Source organism: Sciurus carolinensis, chromosome X (assembly GCF_902686445.1).
Source record: "Sciurus carolinensis chromosome X, mSciCar1.2, whole genome shotgun sequence".
Taxonomy (NCBI): Eukaryota; Metazoa; Chordata; class Mammalia; order Rodentia; family Sciuridae; genus Sciurus; species Sciurus carolinensis.
The window spans coordinates 33,641,963-33,664,979 of NC_062232.1; the positions used below are offsets into that span (position 1 = coordinate 33,641,963).

The following is a 23,017-nucleotide window of genomic DNA, read 5'->3' on the forward strand; positions in this document are numbered from 1 at the left end:
CTAACTAAATAGGCCTTCTTTTTTTTCTGTCAGTGTTGGCTGTTTGTTATACAGATGGTTTCAGGCTATTTTTTTTTAACATTTATTTTTTTCTTACTGCCTCCTGAGACTCCCTACCAATATAAGGAAGGCATTTTAATTTAATTATCATTCTTGTTATTGAACTTATGTAGAATACATGATAAAATTCACACTTGAACTATGTTGGAAAGGCTTAAACCTGGCTATAGCATTTTTGGGGTTTTTGTTGGTGGTTTTGGTACCAGGGATTGAACCTAAGGGTACTTAACCACTGAGCTTCATCCCCAGCCCTTTTTATTTTTTATTTTGAGACAGGGTCTCGTGGACCTTGCTGAGTTGCTGAGGCTGGCCTGGAACTTGCAATCCTCCTGCCTCAGCCTCCTGAGTCACTGGGATTACAGGCGTGCACCACCATATAGGCTTTCGTGCAGAATTTTTTAAGATGAATAAGCAGTGAATTGGTTAGAATATGAAGGACTCTCTAAGGTAAATGCCTCCAATTATGCTTTTATTGCCTAAAAGACGCACAGAATTTTAAATTCACATTTATTTATTTTTGGGTATGGGGAGTGAACCCAAGGGTACTTAACCAATGAGCCCCATTCCCAGCCCTTTTTTATTTCGAGGTAAGAGTCTTGCTGAGTTGCTTAGGGCCTAAGTTGCCGAGGCTGGCTTTGAACTCACAATCCTCCTGCCTCAGCCTCCTGAGCTGCTGGGATTACCGGCGTGCACCATCGCGCCCAGCTAAATTCACGTTTATGGAGCAAAATTATTATATTTTGCGAATGCTGCAGCCCTTCCCCTGTGAACTCTCCTTGTGTTAAGTATTGGCTGTTTCTGTCTCTTCTTTGGAAATACTAGATCATTCCTAAATAACATTGAGTTTGGCAGGTTTGACAAGATGGGCCTATTTAGTTGTTTCCTACCATTGATTGGGAGATGCTTTTGAGAATGACTTGCTAAAACTCTACAGTGGAGGGAACTTTTTCCTTTTGCCTCTCATTGAAGTACAAATGATAGAAAGGTCTACATTGTTCTAAAAATCAATCAAGCGTTCTTACCCTACCCTCTCCTGGGTTGATGGGGATGAGTGCTTTTCTGGAACCCAACAGGGACTGTGTTCGGAAACAGGAATGAGTCATGCTGCAGGGTAGTTAGAATCCATTTTTCTTTCACAAGTATCTTATGTAAACATTGCCATAGAAGTTGGATTGTTATGATTAAATATGAAGTAAACCAATGCCTTTGTAATTTAAAACTGATGAGACTTTAAGTTCTAGGGGAAGAAAAAAAATTAATTGCATGACAGCACTAATCCTTATAGGGTAAATGGTATCAGCATCCTTCTATCTATGTTAGGCAGAAAGCAATTAATTAAAATAAATGTTCTGCCAAGATTATTATACCTGTTGCTGATGATTTGCTCTTAAATTAAGTCTAATTTGTTCAGGAACATAAATCACAGTGTCAAGACTCGTGTGAGAGGCAGGAAAGGCAGACTCATGGCAGATTGTTCTAGTGACATTGAAAAGAGAAAACCTAATCTTTCCCATCATACTGGTGTAATATTCTAGCTTTCTAAGACATTTGAGATTCTGCATGGGGTAGAAATTGCTTAGGGCCTGATTCTACTAGGAATAATATACAATTGATCTTAAGAAAGTATGAACTGGGCGCACACCTGTAATCCCAGTGGCTCGGGAGGCTGAGGCGGGAGGATCGTGAGCTGAAGGCCAGCCTCAGTAACTTAGTGAGGCCCTAAGCAACTCAGCGAGACCCAGTCTCTAAATAAAATACAAAACAGGGTTGGGGATGTGGTTCAGTGGTTAAGCGCCCCTGGGTTCAATCCCCCCCAGGACCAAAAATAAATGAGAATCATGTTATAGGGCTGGGATGCGGCTCAGTAACAGTGATTCCTGTCGTGTGAGGCCCAGGGTTCCATCCCCTGCACTGCACTGCAAAAAAAGAAACAGTCGTGCACACATACAGAAAACTTTCAACTCGAAAATACTCTTGAAAGACACAAAATTAGACGACAAATGAAAAGAGATCACGCCCTATCTTTGGGGATGGGAGAATACAATATCTGTAAAGGAGTCTCCAGAGAATGCATCGGCACACGTGCACACACACACATTTGTTTGAAGGAATTAGTACACGTGATAAGGCAGGTCAAGAAGCTGGAGTCCCAGGCAGCATTTCTGTGACAGTCTTGAGGCGAATTCCTTAAAAATATAACCGTCCCACCATGGGTGGGGTAGCTCAGTGGTAGAGCACTTGCCTCGCCCGGGGAAGACCGTGGGTTCCATCCCCAGCACTGAAAAATAATTTAAGACACCAGTCCTCGGAGGAAGGGCCCAGGGCCCGCTGCGCTGCAGTGCGACCTCATCTTCACTAATTATGTGACACCCGATTCTCCAATAAGGTTATGTGGAGGTGGGGAGTACAACTTTACTATTTTTTTCCCGCAAATAGGCCATAAATGTATCAGTTCTCCCCAAGTTATTGACAAACAAGGTTAATTCCAATGGAAATAACAAAAACAGTTTTATGGGACCAGACAAGTTGATCCTAAAGTTTGTATGAAAAACAGTAAACACTGGAAAGGAAAAGTTACAAGGGTAAACTAGCTCTATCAGGTAAGACGCTAGCAAGCATGCTGGAAAAACTCCATGATTAACCCGTTCTGTCCCCTTTACCCGGATGTGGAGCACTATTAAGAAAAAAAAAAGCAACTTGATAACTTTGAAATAATTATGTCTTAGAGGTCAATTCTTATGAGAAAATAGGTGAATGACTAGGGCATTTGAAAATATATATACATATATTTCACAGATAAATGAAAATACAAAAGGATATATAAACTCTAGATTATGAGATTTCCAATCTATTTTAATGCATCTGTCGGCTGCATTGAAATATTTGCAGAATTATAAACTTGGGATTTAATGGGTTAAGTCAGTGCTGGGGCTGGGGTTGTGGCTCAGTGGCAGAGCGCTTGCCTAGCATGTGTGAGGCACTGGGTTCCATCCTCAGCACCACATAAAAACAAATAAATAATATAAAGGTATTGTGTCATCTACAACTAAAAAAAATTTTTTAAAAAATTGTGAACAACATGAATCCCATTTGTTTACAATAAAAATAAATAAATAAATAAAAAATTGTGCCTGGGTTCAATCCCCAGCATGGCAAAATAAAAAATAAAAAAATAAAAAAAAATAAATTGTGGTGCTGTTGCATTAATAGACAAGCCACATGAGATTACCCCCAACTTTCTTTTCCATTTTCCTTCTAGCTTCCACATATAAGAAAAACATATGACTCTTGACTTTCTGTTTGGCTTATTTTGCTTAAAATAATGCTCTCAAGTTCCATCTATTTTCTGGCAGATGACATAACGTTGTTATTCTTTATAGCTGAACAAAACTCCATTGTGTTGGGCTGAGGCTGTGGCTCAGTGTTAGAGCACATGCTTAGCATGTGTGAGGCACTGGGTTCGATTCTCAGCACCACATATAAATAAATGAGTAAAATAAAGGTCTATCAACATCTAAAAAAATATTAAAAAAGAAAAAAACTCCATTGTGTTTATATACCAAAAAAAAAAAAAAAAAATAGATAAACCAGTAAGATACCATTTCTCATCCATCTAATTAGCAACCATTTTACAGCCTGACAATATATTCTGTTGAGAAGCTGTGAGGTAACACTCTTGTACACTGTTTGTGGCACTAAAAATAGCAAATTTGCCAGTATCTAACAAAACCAAATATACTTATTCTTTGACCCCAGAATATCACTTTTAGGATTTTATTTTTAAAACATGCCTATAACAACAAGAAAATACCTATGTATAAGGATGTTAAGCGTTCCACATGCTTGTAGAATGCTAAGAGGATACGGGTTAAATAAGCTAGAGTACATCCACCCACCAAATACTGTGTAGCTGCACCAAAAGGAAGGAAGGAGGGAGGGAGGAAGAAAGGAGAAAAGAAAAAGGATACATTAAGTGAAAAAAGTATATTGTTAACCTCTGCGTAAGGAAGGGGAAATAAGGAAACTCGCACATATAGCCTTATTCTGTGTGAGAAAAAAATGCAGCAAGTGGGCTGGGTCGTGGCTCAGCGGCAGAGCGCTTACTAGCACGTGTGAGGCCTGGGTTCCAGCCTCAGCCCCGCCTGTAAATAGAAGGTATCCATCTACAACTAAAAATATTTTTTTAAAAATGCAGGAAGTAAAAACCAGACAAAATGAAGTTAGTTCCTCTAAGGTAGGAGGGGAGATGGGATGGAATAAATAAGGGAGGGAGTGTGCCGAGTGAACTGTTCTGTGCCGTTTAATGCTAAAGGTCAGAGAAAACAGCCTCGGGAGGCTCACAGTGTCCAAAGTTGAGCATCAAAGTGAAAGGGAGAGGCAACGATTGTCACCCCGTGAATAAGCTAGGAACCCGTGGAACCAGATTGATAAATGGGTAGGGACTGAAAGGGCAAGAAGGGAGGGCCTCGTTCACGGTGGTGAAAGAGCTGGTGGAGACGGAAAGCCGTAACTTCCAATCCATCACAGTAAATCTGTCAGCTTTGTGTTGCTGCGACCAGAATACCCGACCAGCACACTCAGAGGAGGGAGGCTCTATTTTGCTTCATGGTTTCAGAGATTCAGGCCACGGTGGGCAGAGTCCATTGCTCTGGGCCCAAGGTGAGGCAGAACATCATGGAGGAAGGACGTGGCAGAGGGGAGCTTCTCAGGACTTGGTAGCTGGGAAGCGGAGGGAGAGAGCGCCAAGCAAAAGGGCGCAGAGCAGATGCACCCTTCCAGGGCAGGCCCCCAGTGACCCGCCCCTCCAGCCACGCCCACCTGCCCACCGGAACCGCCCGCTCAGTTCCTTCAACTCCGATGGACCCATTAGCTTCCAGCTCTCACGAGGTGATCGCTTCCCCTCCAAACATTCCTGCATTAACACAGGGGCTTCTGAGGGACCCCTCACGTCCAAGCTGTAACAATATCGATTTAGAATCAGTGACGAGTGCTAACTCGATGGCAGAGGAAGCCCGACAAGCAGCAGACTGTTTAAAGACTTCAAGGAGCCACGTGCCAATGGCTTATTAGGTGCCAAGGGTTGTTTCTGCAGCAGTGCAGAAACCGGACGTTGCCTCGGCTGGGCAAAACGCACATTCCAGATGAGTCGGGGTCGTGTGCTTCTGAGGAGGCTGCAGATCTCTTTTACAGTATTTTGGCTGACATACAGACGAGTGAAATTATGGCACTTGCTGGTAAAAGAATGGAACTGGAAGCTATCATGATAAGTGAAATAAGCCAGTCCCCCAAAACTAAGGCCGAATGTTCTCTCTGGCGTGTGGATGCTAACTCACAACTGGAGAGCGGGGAGACAGATAAGTACCGTGGCCAGACCAAGGGGAATGAAGGGAAGGGAGGGGAAGGGGTGGAGACGGCGCAATGAGTAGCTTTCCTGTGTTCACACGTGAGTACACCACAGAGGAACTCCACATGGCGTACAACCGCAAGAAGGGGAAGTCGCACTCCACGTGGGTGTGATATGTCAAAATACACTCTACTGTCATGTTTGCCTAAACAATGAAAAATTTGAAAAAATTGAATTTTTTAAAGACTAACAATATTTTGGCTGAGATCCTATAACCTGAATGTAATGGTGAGGAAACATCAGGCAAACCCCAACTGAGAAATAGTCTATAAAAAAACTGGCCTGTACTCTTCAAAAGTATCAATGTCGTGAAAAACTAAGAAAGGCTGAGGGACCGTTCCAGATTAAAGGGGACTACTAAACGCCCCAATGGATCTTGTACTGAAGAAAAAAAATGCCATAAAGGACATTATTGGGACAATTGACAAAACTGGAATATGGACTACAATTAAAGTTTTATATTAGTGTTACACTTCCTGAACTGGATAACTATTGTGGTCACATCAGAGGAGATCTTTGTTCTTAGGAAATGCATGCTGAAGTATTAAGGAGTAAAGCAGAAAGATGTTTGCAACCTACTTTCAGGTTCAGATAAATAGTAAAGTGTTTGGAACACACACACACACACACACACACACACACATCGATAAAGAGAATCAAACATGACAATGTTTATATGTAGTTGTCATGGTTTGTTCTGTGTCAGCTTAGTTGAGTGGGAGCCATGTTTCCCAGAATCCTCTATCTGTATGGTTCCAAGTAAGAAGTGGCTCTCAAACGAAAAAGTTTCTAAACTGCAAAGGAAACGATTAAGGGCATGAGGAGAGCCCACAGAATGGGAGAAAGTCTTGGCCAACTACTCCTCCAGTAAGGGATTAATATCCAGAATATACAAAGAACTCAAAAAAATTAATACCAAAAACACCAAATAGCCCAATCATTAAATGGGCAAAAGAACAAAACAGAAATTTCTCAATACAAATGGTCATCGAATATATGAAAAGATGTTCAAAATCTCTAGCAATCAGGGACATGCAAATCAAAACTACAACTCACTCCAGTCAGAATGGCAATTATCAAGAACACAAACAACAATAAATGCCGGCGAGTTCTGCACACTGACTAGAACAGCCACTCCGGAAAGCAGTGTGGAGATTCCTCAAGAAACTAGGGAGGAGCCACCTGGGACCCAGCTATCCCATTCCTTGATATTTTCCCAAAAGCCCTAAAATCAGCACACTCCAGCTATACAGCCACATCAATGTTTACAGCAACACAATTCACAATAGCTAAATTTTGGAATCAACCCAGATGCCCATCAGTCGGTGAATGGATTAAGAAACTGTGGTATATCTACACAATGGAGTTCTACTCAGCCATGAAAAAGAATGGAATTATGGCATTTTCCGGTAAATGGTTGGAACTGGAGACTATTATGCTAAGTGAAATTAACCCAAACTCAGAAACTCAAAGGTCGAATGTTTTTTGTTTTTTCCCATATGTGGAAGCTAGAGTAAAATAAAGGAAAGGGGGAGGGAAGAATAGGATATCATAAAGAACCCATCAAATGTAAATGGTTACAGGAGTGAAAGGGAAGTCTAGTAGAGGAAGGAGAAGGGGTAGTGGGGGGGACACATCACCTTTCAGACACATCACCTCCCAGCTCCTTCCTCCACACTGTCCCAGTCCCTGTGCAGCAGAGCAACAAGGAACTTCAGCAGTTTAGGATCTGACAGGCTGTGGTCGTGCCCGCTGACACACAGCAGCTGTGCTTGCTGACATTTCACCATAAAGGTTCACAGTGGCTGATGGGTACCTGGAAAAGGTAACCGCAGTAGCAGAAGCAGGAAACAATGTCATGGGACAGAACAAACCCCCTTTAGGCTTAGCGCAATAAAAGTCCCTAAGCTGTATGAGCTGGAAGTCCCCAGGTGGTTGACGAACTCGCACCCACCTAAGGAATATAGAATGCACCCTCCAATAGAATTGCACCAACTCCCTTGCCTCGATGTACCCCAAACTTGCTTATGTGCTCGGGGCTCAGACTTCGGGAATTATCCGCTGGGCTGTGGCACCACTAACAAAGTGCTACTTCCAAATCTCAGTGTCCTGACCCTCATTTCCCGCCACACCTGGAACTCAGCGCTCTACCTTCCTGGTGACGCAGGTATCCCAGAAAGGGTCTGTGGGAGTCCTCTGTATTATCCTTACAAGATAAAAGTTTCAGAACTGGGGGTGTAGGGCACTTGCCGAGCAATACATGAGACCCTGGGTTCCAAAATTCCTAGCAACCCCCCCCCAAAGTCTTTCAAAGGCAAAATCCTATGTTTTTATATATCTTTCTGAGATTTAAAATATTGGATGAGCTTCTCACTAAAAGGTAAAAAAGTTCTTACTTCTGGTACAAAGACTAGGTATAAGAAGTAAGCGCTAACCTATTTCCTATGACAGGGTGGCAGAATATGCCACTTCAAAATGTGTCACTTCAACATAGGGATTACTTTAAGCTAAAAGCACCTGATGAATAGCAGGTGCAAAAAGGGCCTTGTAATCTTCCCCCTTTGTCCCCCCAGAGCAGGAGATTAAAAACCCAAATGTGAGCCAGGCAGGGTGGGGCACAGGCCTGTAATCCCTGGAGCTTGGGAGGCTGAGGCAGGAGGATCCCAAGTTTGAGGCCAGCCTCAGCAACTTAGCGAGGTTCTAAGCAACTCAGTGAGACCCTGTCTCTAAATAAAAAATAAAAAGGGGTGGGGATGCGGCTCAGAGGTTAAGCCCCTCTGGGTTCAATCCCTGGTACAAAATAATTGATAAATAAATAAGTTTAAAACCCCATGTGAAAGACACCCCGCCTGTACCAGGAGACACTTTTTGAAGTCATAGCAACTTCTGTCCAAGCAGACCTTGTTAAAATAATTCTTATCTTCCTTTAGCCTCCACACTTAAATTTACTTTTCTCCAATTGTCTCTTTCTGTTCAACCTAGTCCCAAAGCACGCGGGTCTTGCCTGTTCTTTGGGGTCTTCGTTGCCTTGCGAGGGCGCCGATGTCAAGTAAACCTTCTACTGAATTTGTATGCTTTCCTGGTTAATCTAGCTTGTGTCAACTGAAGTCTCGGGCCCAGCCGGGACCCTAAGAGGGGAGAGGTAAAGTTCTGCCTTCCCTACAACAGGATCCTCCAAAGGAGAGCCTGGCAGGAGAGTGAGCAGAAGGAGATGGCAACCTTCTCCGCTCATTTTGCCCTTGACCTGCGGGGTCAGGCGACTGTGGACACTTGAATGGGGCAGAGAGAGAAAGGGAAAGATCAAAAGATGGACAGGAAGCAGCAGCAGCAGCTCCCTGGGGGCTGGAAGCAACCGACTCCCTTCTGCCTCTTCATTGCACAGAGGAACCCGGACCGGAAGAGGACAAGACAAAGGGGCATTTTATAGTTAGAGACACTGAGGTCCAAGGCCCGGAACGCACGGCTTCGTCCTGATGGTTTCTGGAAGATGCTGGAGCAGCACCCGGCCTTCAGCCACGACTCGCAGGCGCACAACAGCCAAGAACACAAAGGAGTCGAATCAGGGCCACAGATGGCTCTGAAATTCCTTTCGGCAGTGTCTGAAAATAGCAAAGCCAATATATCCGCCTATTGTTTTATTCATCCAGCTTGTCGGAGGCACCATGCTATTTCATCCGCTTTGGTCGAACTGAAGAGCAATCAAGGAAATCAGCACGGGATGTGGCAAAAAATGAAAGTTTCATAAAATACTCAATTCCTTCGCGTTCTGTTTTCACAGCCGTAATTCAGGCTCACGTTTTCGTAAGGGTCGGCCAGCATGCCCGAGAAAACCACGGAAATACATTTCTGCTTTTTATTGTCTTAAACTACAAGACCGAAAATCATTTCAAGAAAAAGTGAAAAGCTGCGATCATTAGAGTAAGAACTTGATTCAGACAAGAATCATCAATAGAGTTTACAACCAGTGGGTCAAATATTTGATGAGAAAATAGACATTTAAATAGTCTCAGAGTTTTCTCCCCACAAAGTGCTGATTAACTGCAAAGGGGAAAACACTGACTTTACCGTGGACAAACCTGGCAAACGCTACTTTAACATCTCTAATAAGCAAACAGACATCACGTGCTCCCTAATGTGCCGCCCTGGGGAGACACCTCACTTCCATGGTGTGGCTGCCAAAAGTGAACACCCCAAAGGTAGCTGTCTTAGTCAGCTTGGGATGCTACAATAAAATACTTAAACTTAGCAATTTATAAGCCACAGAAATGTATTTCTCGTAGTTCTGGAGGCTGAGAAGTCCAAGATCCAGGCACTGTCAAATCTGGTGTCTGGTGAGGGGTCTCTGCTTCCAAGATGGCGCCCTCCAGCTGTGTGGTCACATGGCAGAGGCCGGAAAGGGGGCTAGAGCGCTCCCTCAACCTCTCCCATAATGGCCCTAATCACATTCACAAGGCTGAGTCACTCATGACTGAGTCACTTTCCCAAGGGCCTATGACTTAATACTGTCACCTTGGGGAGTAGGTTCCCAAATATGAAGTTTTGGGGGGGACACAGACACACTGAGATGATAAAGTAGGCCTGAGGAAACACCAAATGATCTCAAGTTGAGGGACATTCTAGCAAACTGCAGGCTTGAACTTTTTTAATATGCCAAGGTCACAGATCAAAGAAAGGAAGAGGAACTCTTCTAGATTAAAGGAGACTGAAGAGACATTACAAGGTCATGTGTGATCCTGGTCTGGATCCTGAAGTAGAAAACCAATATTGTTGTAAATACTGAAAATAATTAGGCTCATTATTATTGAAAAGAATGAGGCTGGGCGTGGTGGACAGTATTGGGTCAATTGGCAACATTTGTGCATTGAAGATTATACTATTACATCAACATTAAATATCTTAATTCTGATGGGCGTATTGTGGTAATATAAAAGGAAATCTGTGAATGTCTATGTTCTTAGGAAGTACATGCTGAATTTTTAAAGAAATATCCTTAGAGGTGGAGGAGAACCAAAGAGAATGTATGAATGTGAATGGCTGGTGAACCCAGGTGAAGGGTATATACGGGGTTTTGGAGGTCATTTCTTGCTTTGTTTCAGGCTATTCCAACTGCTCCCCCAGTCTGACATTATTTCACAATAAAAAAGTTTAAAAGAAAAATCAAAATGCAATCTCTTGGAACTGGGGGTGTAGTTTAATGGTAGAGAGCTTGCCTAGCATATGCAAGGCCCGTGGGTTCAATCCCCAGTACCACAACAAAACAAACCAACAAACAAAAATGTACCCTCTTGGGTGCACTGCACTGGAACTCACGGGAGAATCATGTAGGCCCAGGGTTATTCATGACAAGCAGGAAGAAAATATGTGACGATACATTTTCAAGACTGGGAAGAGGTCTGAATTCATCTTTGTATTTGCTTGTCTTCTCCCATCTTTTTCCTTTGAAGGATGATAATGAACTTGACAGCGATGTTCATGTTAGTGTCTCTTAGTTGAGTCCCACAGTGGGCTTCACGTTTAAAAGGCAGCACAAAGAGGAAAAATGCCATTTCCGATAATATTAATGGTAAAGGAATATTATTGAAAATAATGAGGCTGGGCGTGGTGGCACATGCCTGCAATCCCAGCAGCTTGGGAGGCTGAGGCAGGAGGATTGTGAGTTCAAAGTCAGCCTCAGCAAAAGTGAGGAGCTAAACAACTCAGTGAGACCCTGTCTCTAAATAAAATACAAAACAGGGTTGGGAATGTGGCTCAGGGGTGGAGTGCCCCTGAGTTCAATCCCTGGCCCAGACAAAAAACAGAAAGACAGAAAAAGAAAATAATGATAAATCGGTAGCTGTTCAGTCTCATCTACTAAAGCACTGGAAAATAACGCAGCAGACTACTCCATCTGTGGGGCAGGATCGTCAGGATGGCGTTACCACTGTCCTCTAAGTCTCAACCAATTTGTCACTCACTACCTTTACTTCAGACAGGGAAGTTTTCTATAGTTCCGTTCATTCCTACCTTTGTACCTTTTTCAATCTACCTTGGAAACTATTGCTTCTGCTTCCTTCGACTGCTAGCCAAGTTCCATTATGTTTTACCTTCCATTCCTAGAGGAAGTCTGGCCATTCATTATAACTGTAACCGGTAAAAAACATCGCAAGGCACCAACTTCACACAAAGGCATTACAGTTGCACCCTGGTATCTGTAGGCTTGGTTCCAGAACCTCCCATGGATATCAAACCCTGTGTATGCGCAAGGCCCTTATATAAAATGGCATAGTGTTTGCATAGAACCTACACACATATCATCCCTATACTTTTTAAATTAAAAAAAAAAAAATTGGGACAGGGGCTCTCTAAGTTGCTGAGGCTAGCCTCAAATTTGTGATCCTCTTGCCCCGGTCTCCCAAGTTGCTGAGATTACAGGTGTGTGCCACTGGGCCTGGCTCATTCCCTATACTGTAAATCATTTCTAGATGACATAATACCTCATACACCACAGTGACACAGCCACCTCAATGTTTACAGCAGCACAATTCACAATAGCTAAGCTATGAAGCCAACCTAGGTGCCCTTCACCAGAGGAATGGATTAAAAAAAAATGTGGTATATATACACAATGGAGTATTACTCAGCCATAAAGAAGAATAAAATTATGACATTTGCCAGTAAATGGATGAATCTGGAGAATATCATGCTAAGTGAAATAAACCACTCTCAACCAAAGGTCAAATGTTTTCTCTGATATGTGGATGCTAACACACAATAAGGCAGGGGGAGGGGAAGAATAGGAATAGACAAAGGGGAATGAAGAGAAGGGAGGGGGATGGGAAAAGGAAAGACAGTGGAATGAATCTGACCTAACTTTCCTATGTACATATATGAACACACCACAGTGAATCTCGCCATCACGTACATCCATAAGAAATTAATTTGGTGGGGGGCGTTTCCAGGGATTGAACTCAGGGGCACTCGACCACTGAGCCACATCCCCAGCCCTATTTTGCACTGTATTTAGAGACAGGGTCTCACCAAGTTGCTTAGCACCTCACTTTTGCTGAGGCTGGCTTTGAACTTGTGATCCTTCTGCCTCAGCCTCCCTAGCTACTGGGATTACAGGCGTGCGCCACTGCACCTGGCCATAAGAAATTAATTTTAAAAATAATAACTATAGGTAAATGGTAAAAAGATCAATAGCAGGAAGACAGCAGGGGGAGGGGTAAGGGAAGGGGAAGGAGAGGTGCTGGGGTCTGAATTAGAATAAGATATATCCCATGCTTGTATAATTATGTCTGTAATGGCTTGGATGTGAGGTGTCCCCCAAAAGCTCACGTGTGAGACAATGCAAGAGGGTTCAGAGGAGAAATGATTGGGTTGTAAGAGTCTTGACCCAATCAGTGAATGAATCCCTGATGGGATTGGCTGAGTGGTAACTGGAGGCAGGTGGGCGTGTCTGGGGAAGGTGGACATTGGGGGCGTGGCCATGGGGTGTATATTTGCATCTGGAGGGTGGAGTCTCTCTCTGTTTCCTGATCACCTTGTGAGCGGCTTCCCTCTGCCACACTCCCCCATCATGATGTCCTGCCTCAACGTAAGCCCTGAGGAATGGAGTCTGCTGTCTATGGACTGACACCTCTGAAACTGCGAGCCAGCAGATAAACTCTTCCTCCCCTAAAATTGTGCTAGTCAGGCCTTTTAGTCACAGTGGCAAAAATGCTGACTAAAACAATGTCAAAATGGATTCTACTGTTATATATAACCAAAACAAACCAAGAAAAAGAATGAAAAATACTTAATAAAATGCAAATGGTATACAAATAGTCGTTCTATGTTATTTGTTTAGGGAATAATCACAAGAAAAATTCTTGTGTTCTGTACGGATGACATTTTTCTGCAACTGTCTTCAACCCTTGGTTGGTTGAATGCATGGACACAAAGCCCCTGGCTATGGGGCCAGCCACACATGACCGGCATCCACCAGCAAAGCTCCTTTGAGGCTACGCTTCCATTTCTCCAGCTCCAAATTGCCCTTTGGAATGGGCAGCCCTCAGGGGCTGGGGCTGGAGCTCAGCTGGTCGAGTGCTTGCCTTGCAAGCACAAGGCCCTGGGTTCTAATCCCCAGCACCCCAAAAGAAAAAAAAAAGGCGAACCTTGTTATGGTCAACAAGGGCCACATTTAGTCAACGCATTAGAAAGGCTTGAGCGGAGAAGAAATATTTCATTTTTTTGGCAGGGGGTCGGGTACCAAGGATTAAAGTGAGGGCCTCACACATGCCAAGTACACACCCTACCACTGAGTTATACTCAGAATCCTCTCAGCTCTCCCCTTAAGCTAACAGAAGACAGTGACTTCAACTGGAAGGAGAGGATGGGGACACAGATGTGTGTGTGTGTGTGTGTGTGTGTATTTTTTTTAAGTACTGGGGATTGAACCAGGGGTACTCTACTACTAAGCTGCGTCCCTAGCCCTTGTATTTCATTTTGATACAGGATCGTGCTAAGTTGCCCAGGCTGCCCTTCACTTGCTTTCATCTCTCGATTAGCTGGGATTGCAGGGTGTATGCCTCGGTACCCAACCCTTAAGAAATAATTCATTTGGTGATTCTTTCCCCGGCCTAAAGGAACTTATGACATAGTTAGAATGACAAAAACTCATCAGAAGTTACAGTGATCTGTGCAGAAGATACAAGAAATAGGAAAGCTTAATCCTGTTTTCTCATACATTTGCTGTGTCGCCATGGCAAATGACATGATCTCTTAAGGCCTCAGGCCTTCTTCGTAAAATGAGAGAGTGGATTGGATGATAATAATAACAAGTCAAGGGTTGGGGTCGTGGCTCAGTGGTAGAGCGCTTGCCTAGCACGCGTGAGGCACTGGGTTCAATCCTTAGTACCACATTAAAAAAAAAAGTAAAGAGAAAATCAAGGTTAAATTCTTTAAAAAATAGTAACAGGGCAAATTCACTGAGCACTTAGTACATGCCCAGCCTACACCAAGCCATCACCGTGGATTAACACGCTGAAACATCACAACACCACCGAGGTGGGGGCCACGTCACGCTCCCTTTACAGATAACCTGTGAGATACTTTCGACTCCAGTTCTATAATTATGTGATTTCAAGTAATGTGGAGGTAGACTGTATTTTTCCAAAAGTGGCTACCACAATATTTCCCACCTCATACACTCTTCTTTGACTGTGACTTGGCTACTCCTGCTGCCTTTGAGAGGTGAGTCTCTGTCCCCTCCTGTTGAATTTGGCTGCATTTGTGACTACAGAGAAAGCGAGACTGCGTGACTTCTCAGGCTAGGGCCATAAAAACTCATGTGGCTTATATCAGTTTTCTGTTGCTGCACAACCAATTACTACAAACCTAGTGGCTTCAAACAACCCCCACTTATTAGCTCATGGTTCCGTGGGTCAGAATAATGGACAAAGCAGAGCTGGGTTCTCTGCTCAGGGTCTCAAAAGGCTGAAATGAAGGTATTGGCTAGACTGAGTTCTTGGCGGGTCAGGGGAAAATCTGCTTCCAAGTTCATTTGCGCGGTTAGCAGAATTCAGTTTGTTATGGTCCTAGGACTGAGCTCTCTGCTGGCTGTCAGCCGGGGGCTACCTCCACCTCCAATGTCAGCTACGGAAGAACCTCTCTCACATCAAATCCTCCATGCTTCGAATCTCTGACTTCCTGTCTCTGATCTCTAGACCCTTGTTATAGTTTAGATATTAGGTGTCCCCCAAAAGCTCAGGTGTAAGACAAGTTTTAAAGGAGAAATGATTGGGTTACGAGAGCCTTAACCCAATCAGTGAGTTAATCCCCTGATGGGATTAATTCAGTGGTGACTGAAGGTGAATAGAATGTGGCTGGAGGAGGTGGGTTATTGGGGGAGTGCCTTTGGGGCAAGTGGAGTCTCTCTGCTTTCTGATCATCACGAGTTGCTTCCCTCCACCACACTCTTCCGCCATATTGTTCAGTCTCACCTCGAGCCCCAAGGAATGGAGCTGGCTGTCTATGGACTGAGACCTCTAAAACTGTGAGCCCCCAAATAAACTTTTCCTCCTTTAAAATTGCTCTCGTCAGGTCTTTTAGTCCCAGCAGTGAAGAAGCTGACTAAAACAACCCTGATTTAAACAGCTCAGGCGAGCAGGTCAGGTCCCCCTTGGACAATCTCCCTGTGTTAAGGTCAACCAAGGTGAAATCTCAGCTACATCTACAAAATATAATCATGGAGTAACAGTTAATGATAAGCATAGGTTCCATTCACACGCAAGGGGAGATTATACAAGAATGAGGATCACTGGGGTCATCTTAGAATCCTGCCTACCACATAACTTCTGTTCATTCTTATTTTTCTTTTTTGCAGTACTGGGAATTGAGCCCAAGGTCTTGTGCATGGCCTCACTATACCACTGAGCTACATTCCCAGCTATACTTGATTCTTTTATGTTTGCTCTTAAAGGTCAACCACCATGCTGTAAGGAAGTCCAAGCAGTCTGTGGAGTAGCCCATGTGGAACCTGTAGCAGCCCCAGCTGAGCTCCCAGCCAACAACCAGCATCAACTTGCCAGCCGTGTGAGTGAGCCTTTTTTTCTTTTTCTGGTACTGAGGATTAAACCCAGGGGTGCTTAACCACTGAGTAACAGCCCCAGCCATTTTTTGTATTTTACTTTGAGATAGCATCTTGCTAAGTTGCTTAGGGCCTCGCTAAGTTGCTGAGGCTGGCTTTGAATTTGCAATCCTCCTGCCTCAGCCTCCCCAGCCACTGGGATTACAGGCATGCACTGCCACACCAGCTGAGTGAGCCATTTTGAAAGTGGATCCTCTAGTCCCCAAGATGAACCATGCTGCTAGTGGTGCATGGAGTAGATGAGCTGTCCCCATTAAGTCCTGCTCAAATTGCAAATTTATTGCCAAATAAAGGATTCTTGTGGTTCTCATCCACTAAGTTTTGGGGGGATTTGTTTCCTTAACCGTAGACAATCAAAATCAAGTAACAACCTATGTGACATGACCTACAAGTACCAGAAGCTGCTTGTACAAGGAATAATAGCTTATACTTTTTTAGGATATTGAATCATCTGACATGATGATTTAGTATAGGCCTAAAATGTCATTCAAAGTTGGGCACAATGGTGCATGCCTGTAAACCCAGCAACTCCAGAGGCTGAGGCAGGAGGATCGCAAGTTCAAGGCCAGCCTCAGCAACTTAGCAAGACCCTGTCTCAAAATAAAAAGAACTGGAGTGTAGCTCAGTGGCACCCCTGGGTTCAATCCCCAGTATCAAAAAAAAATCATTCAATACAGATTGGATTTTTTATTTTGGGGGGGGTATTTGGGATTGAGCCCAAGGGTGGTTAACCACTGAGCAATATCTCCAGCCCTTTTTATTTTTTATTTTGAGACGGGATCTTGCTAAGTTGCTGAGGCTGGCCTCAAACTTGCAATCCTCCTGCCTCGGCCTCCTGAGTTGCTGGTACAGGTGTGTGCCACTTCACCTGGCTTAGGCTTACTGATTTATTAACTTAAACTTATACTGAACTGATTTAGGCCAGAATATGTCATCCATATCTGGAAGCCTAACATTTTAAAAGGGTTATCTAAAAATTATGCCACTTTTCTTTTGAGCAATGGCTATATTATATATTTTAAGCAGCATTTGTAAAATATTTGGAATGTAAATGAACACAAAATGAATAGTAATTTTGAAAGATACAAAAGACTTGTTTGTAATCACTAAAGTATTAATATTTCAGTGCATATTCAATTACTTTGCAACAGTTGCTATTTTTATGGGAAAAAGAAAACACTGGGAAAATGATCTCTAATTTTTTCATTAAAGAATTTTCATCAACAGATATTAAAACTACCAGGTAAAAGATTTGGAGAATATAATATCCGTACTCTCTCAAAGCAGCCCCCTCCTTGCATCATCTGTTGATTACTGAGGGGATAAGTTTCCTTTACCATGGAGAAAAAAGTCGGACAATTCAACCACGTATCAGATTTGCCATCGATGATGAAACAACATGGTACCAGGCGCCTCCCACTGTGGTGCACCAAAGACACATTCCCTGTGTAGTTATTTTGCCAAAAAAATGCTTAGCCTCAATGTGTGACAAAATAAACAAATCCAAATTAAGGACTTTTTTTTTTCTTTTGGTATCAGGAATTGAATCCAGGGGCACTCATCCACTGAGCCACATCGCCAGACCTTTTTAAATTTTATTTAGAGACAGGGTCTCGCTGAGTCACTTAGGGCCTCACTGCTAATTTGCTGAGGCTGGCCTTGAACTTGTGATCCTCCTGAGTCCCTGGGATTACAGGGGTGAGCCATGGTGCTCAGCCTGGGGACATTCTTTTTTTGTTTGTTTGTTTGTTTTTTTTTCCAAATTTGTTTCTATTGTTTGTTATTATTTATTTAAACTTTAGTTTTTCATTTCCCAGAAGAAAAGAGTGGTATAAAGAGAGGTTTGATCCCATGGGAAGAGTCTGTGGGACTCACTCCTTCTATTCTGTCTTTTCCTTGAAGATTCTTTAGAGAGCCTCCACTGTGGGACAGACAGATGGACAGCCGTCCAGGAGAAAAAGGTTCCAATTCTCCAACCTGGTCACATATCATGTCATGCCACCACTGTTTGAAGAAGAAAGAAGAGCTGAACGTCCTGTAATCCCAGGCCGAGACAGGAGGATCACAAGTTCGATGCCAGCATCAGCAATTCAGAAACACTTTGCGTCAAAATAAATAAAAAGCCGGATGTGGTGGCGCACGCCTGTAATGCCAGCAACTATTGGAGGCTGAGGCAGGAGGATCACAAGTTCAAAGCCAGCCTCAGCAACTTGTCAAAACCCTGTCTCTAAAATATAAAAAGGGCTGGGGAGGTGCTCAGTGGGTAAGTCCCTCTGAGTTCAATCCCCAATACCAATAAATAAATAAATAAGAGGGCTGGGATGCAACTCAGTGGTCAGGCACCCTTGGACTCAATCCCCAGTACAAAAGAAAAAAAATAGAAAGGAAAAAAAGAATGTAACAGTGGTCCACTTTAAGCTTTGAACGTGGCACTTGCTGCTCGCCACTGCAATTGAGTTTTGAAATGGACGTTTCTTTCTCTTCCTCTCTCTGCTCCTCCTTAATCTCTCCCCATTCCTAATCTCAGGGGAGACAGGATTACCTTTCTTCCCCAACCTAGGCAGAGTTCTCTGTCCCTGAGCACTCACCCACCAGAGGAATGAAATAGTCCAGACTTTGGGGATGGTGCCAGAAGATCTCAGAAATGACTGTCTTCCAAATTAACAAGTGATCCAGACAGAGAACATGTGGAATGTAGCCTTTGAGTCACCTCTTTAAAAGCCCCTTGTTCCTGCTGATGAACAGAATCACACCTTTTGGGCAGGAGTTCCCTGTGTCTCTCCTTTGGTAGCAAAGCAATAAACCTTTTTCCTTTTTCTCAAAACTGTGTCCTTTTTATTGGATTGGCACTGGGGACAAGGACTGAGCTTTAGACAACAGGAAGAAGAAAGAGAGAGAGAAAGGAAGGAAGGAAGGAGAAGGACAAGGTCATATCAACATAGTCCCACCCTGCACCCCCACTGAAGGGGGGTGTGCAAAAAAAACCCAGCAAAGCAAAAGCAAAGGGAGAGAGAGAGAGGAATGGAGAGAAAGAGAAAGAAATAAAAAGAGAGAAAGAAATACAAAGAGAGAAAGAGAGAGAGAAATATGAGAGGTAGCCTAGGGACATTCCTAAACACCACTGACTTGGACTCTTCAAAAATGTCAATGGTGCAAAAGGCAAAACAAGTTGGGAGCTCTCTTAAAATGAAAGGAGATTTAGCCCAAAGAGTTAAGGAAATGTGAACTTTGATTAGATCTTGAATCTTCCCCACCTCCGACAAGAAAAAAAACAAAACAAAACATAAAGCTGTAAGATTTAAATATGCACTGCATATTAGATAACAGTGCTGTACTAAATGTTAATTATCTGAGTGGATTATTGTGTTGTGGTTAAGTAGGCGAAACTCCTCATTCTTAAGAGACAGATGCTAAAATATTTACGGGTGAAATGTTGCTATGAGCTGGATGCGGTGGCTCACGCCTATGATCCCAGCAGATTGGGAAGCTGAGGCAGGAAAATCCTGAGTTCAAAGCCAGCCTCAGCAACTTAAGACCCTAAGCGACTTAGTGAGACCCTGTCTCTAAATTAAATACCAAAAAGGGCTGGGGATGTGGCTCAGTGGCTAAACACACCTGGGTTCAATCCCCGGTACAAAAAAAAAAAAAGGAAAAAAGAAAAAAATTCTATGCCTCCAAGTAACACTCGGGTCAACTGTGTAAGGACTAGAATTCTACACCCGGTTGAGGACTTTTGCATCGACAGCCTCCTTGCAGAAGCTGGTAGTTGGAGGATTTCAGGTCACAGTGGTGGCACAAGGCAGCAGACAGCCTGCATACTCTGCGCCACCAGGCTGGCGAAGGTGCACGCCATCGGCAGCATGGACAAAACAAGCAGTTTCCTGTTACCGGATGCAGAGAGGTGGACCCTCAGCTCCCTGGGTTGCACGTGGAGTCCTGAGTGTGTCCACAGCAGAGTGGGGAAGGGAGAGCGAAGCCACGGTTTCACCTCTGTCACAGGGACCTAAACACTGGCACACTCAGGCGACGTTCGGCTCACTGTACACGAGGGCGAAGCCACGCGTGCCCACCCCAATAGCCGGCACACAACGGTGGGACGTGCGCCCTGACGCACTTTACGGCAGACACGCAAAGGCGCGAAGGCGAAGCCACGCCCCCACACGATAGCGGCACGTGCGGTCAGACACACTTTACGGCAATCGCGCGGAGGCGCGAGGCCGCTGGAGGACGCCACGTCGGGGGCAACTGCGTGCGCTCCACGTCATTGAGGGCTGCCAGTTCAGCCGTTGGCGGCCCCACTGCCAGGCGACCATGGGAGTCGTGGCAGCGTGGTTGAAGCAGACGAAGGACTACGTGAAGACGAAGGAGTTCCGGGATTACGTAACCTCCACCCACTTCTGGGGTCCTGTGGCCAACTGGGGCCTCCCACTGGCCGCCTTTAAGGACATGAAGGCGTCGCCGGACATAATCAGTGGCCGCATGACCACAGCGCTCATCTTGTACTCGATGACCTTCATGCGCTTCGCCTACCGTGTACAGCCTCGAAACAGGCTGTTGATGGCGTGCCATTTCACCAACGTGGTGGCACAGAGTGTGCAGGCAGGCCGCTACATAAACTACCACTATCGTGGTGGCGCCCAGCGGGCCACCCCCCACAAGACCTGCGGCCCTCCAGCAGCCAGCTCCGGTGTCCAGCCCCCAAAATAAGCTTCTTGCTGTCTGCGGACTCCATCAGATCTTTGCAGCGTGCAGGCGATGAACCACATTTCCTTCTGAAGACCCATCAAAATTGGTTTTGACTCTCAACAGTGAGAAGCTGATTGAAAACTGCAGTTTGGTTAATAAACAGCATCAAATTGAAGCCGTTGATCGTTGCCTGTTTTGTGAACTGGAAGTCGTTTTTTAGTGGAGGGTAGTTTGGCTTCCAGGATCTGCACACTGGGGGCTAGAGGGGGCAGGAAGGCTTTGGAAAACGTTTAACATCTCCCACTAGCTCATAGTTTTTTGTTTTCTGCACCTTGTGGTTTAGCTCTCTGGGGAACATGTTCTCGATACTTGTTTTGGGTGCCCAGGGCAAGTCAGGGTGCTTAGTATCACACCTGACTTTTTAAAAAATATTAAAAATTGGTTCTGATTAGTTCTATATGTCAGTAGAATACATTTATTCACTTTGATACACATAAAGGGTAGTTTCTCCATTTTCTGGTTGTACATGTTGAATCACATCAGTCGTGCAAATGTGTACATAAGGTAATAATGTCTGTTTCATTCTATTATCCGTCCTATCCCCATATCCCCTCCCCTCTACCTAAAGTACCTCTATTCTTCCCTAGTGTCCCCCTACTGTGAATTAGTATCCACATATCAGAAAACATTCAGCCTTTGGTTTTTTTGGGGTTTGGCTTATTTCACTTAGCATGATATTCTCCAACTCCATCCATTTACCTGCAAATGCCATAATTTTATTCTTTATGGCTAATATTCCATTATATATATATATATATATATATATATATATATATATATATATCACAGTTTCTTTATCCATTCATCTGTTGAAGGGCATCTAGGTTGGTTCCACAATCTAGCTATTGTGAACTGAGCTGCTATAAACATTGATGTGGCTGTGTCACTGCAGTGTGCTGATTTTAAGTCCTGTGGGTATAAACCCAGGAGTGGGATAGCTGGGTCAAATACAGTCACAAGTCTATACCAAAATAGTTTGGGGAGCTATTCTATTGAATGAAATGTTTCAAAGTGGGTTTAAACATGAATGTGAAATCCAGTATAAACGTTTAAGGCCTAGAGAATATAGAATCAATTATAGAATCTGCCATGGAGACGGGATAACAACACTGAGGACGGTTGCTATTGAGGACGGTCGCTGTGGGTTCTAGGTCAATACAAAGTCAAAACAAGGCCATAATTCTTTCCTCCTTATCCTTAAAAAATGGAGATGGCCGTTTGTAAAACTGGCTATCAACCACGTTGAATGCTAGCTAGGGTTGGGATGTGAGGGTAAGTGATCAAAGCAGTATAACCCAGAATATTCCCCTAGAGATCCTGTGGGTGCTATAGACTTAAACCAGGGAGCAGAAGAGGGAAAAGGGAAGGGTGGGGGCTGTGGGACCATTACCTCCAGGGCAGAGGCTGCCCTCGAGCATTCGACCCTAAATTTCCCCCTGCCCTTGCCTCTGGAGGATGCAGGAGGATCCAGATTGGTTACTGGGGAACTCAATGTATATTTGAAAGTGCTTAAACTATGGTTTTATTTGTTTTGGTACTGGAGATTGAACCCAGGGGTGCTCTACCACTGAGCTACATCCTCAATCCTTTGTTTTTATTTGGGGATGGGGTTTTGCTAAATTATTGACGCTGGCCTCCAACTTGTGATCCTCCTGCCTCAGCCTCCTAAGTCACTGGGATTACAGGCATGCCTCATTGTGCACAGTTTAAACTACTTTTAAGATTTCAAATGCAAAGAAATTGGAAAGGAAACTGAAAGGTTCTGAAGACAACAGCTTTTGGCTCAGTTACATTAGTAGAACTCTGGAAGATTCCTCACCTTCCAGCATCTAAGCGTTAGACCTCTTTGGGGACAGTCTTTCACATTCTGCATATGGCAGAAGGGGTGGGGCACAGAGTATGGGACAGTATACTGTATTATCTATTGCTGTGTAACCAATCACCCCACAATATAACAGCTTAAAAAACGAATCCTATCACAGAATTTCTAAGGGTCAGAAATCTGGGCTGCAGGCTCTGAGTATCTTCACTGAGCTGGAAGATGCACTTCGGAGTTTCAGTTCCATGTCATGTCACTAGGGCTGCTAGTGAGGTGACACAGCTTCCTCTAGTGGTGTTCCAAGAGAGCCCAAGATGGAATCCTAGTCTTAAACCTTAATTGCAGTGACACACGATCACTTGTGCTACGTTCACACAGA

The 23,017-nt window shown here is 44.1% G+C and overlaps 1 protein-coding gene across 1 annotated transcript; it reads left to right on the forward strand.

Annotated features, from left to right (window-relative positions):
* The first annotated feature begins 20,384 nt into the window (after positions 1–20,384).
* On the forward strand, positions 20,385–20,780 carry Mpc1l (mitochondrial pyruvate carrier 1 like). The gene has a single exon (XM_047535211.1). The coding sequence runs from the start codon at positions 20,385–20,387 to the stop codon at positions 20,778–20,780; it is 396 nt and encodes a 131-aa protein (XP_047391167.1).
* The last annotated feature ends 2,237 nt before the right edge of the window (positions 20,781–23,017 follow it).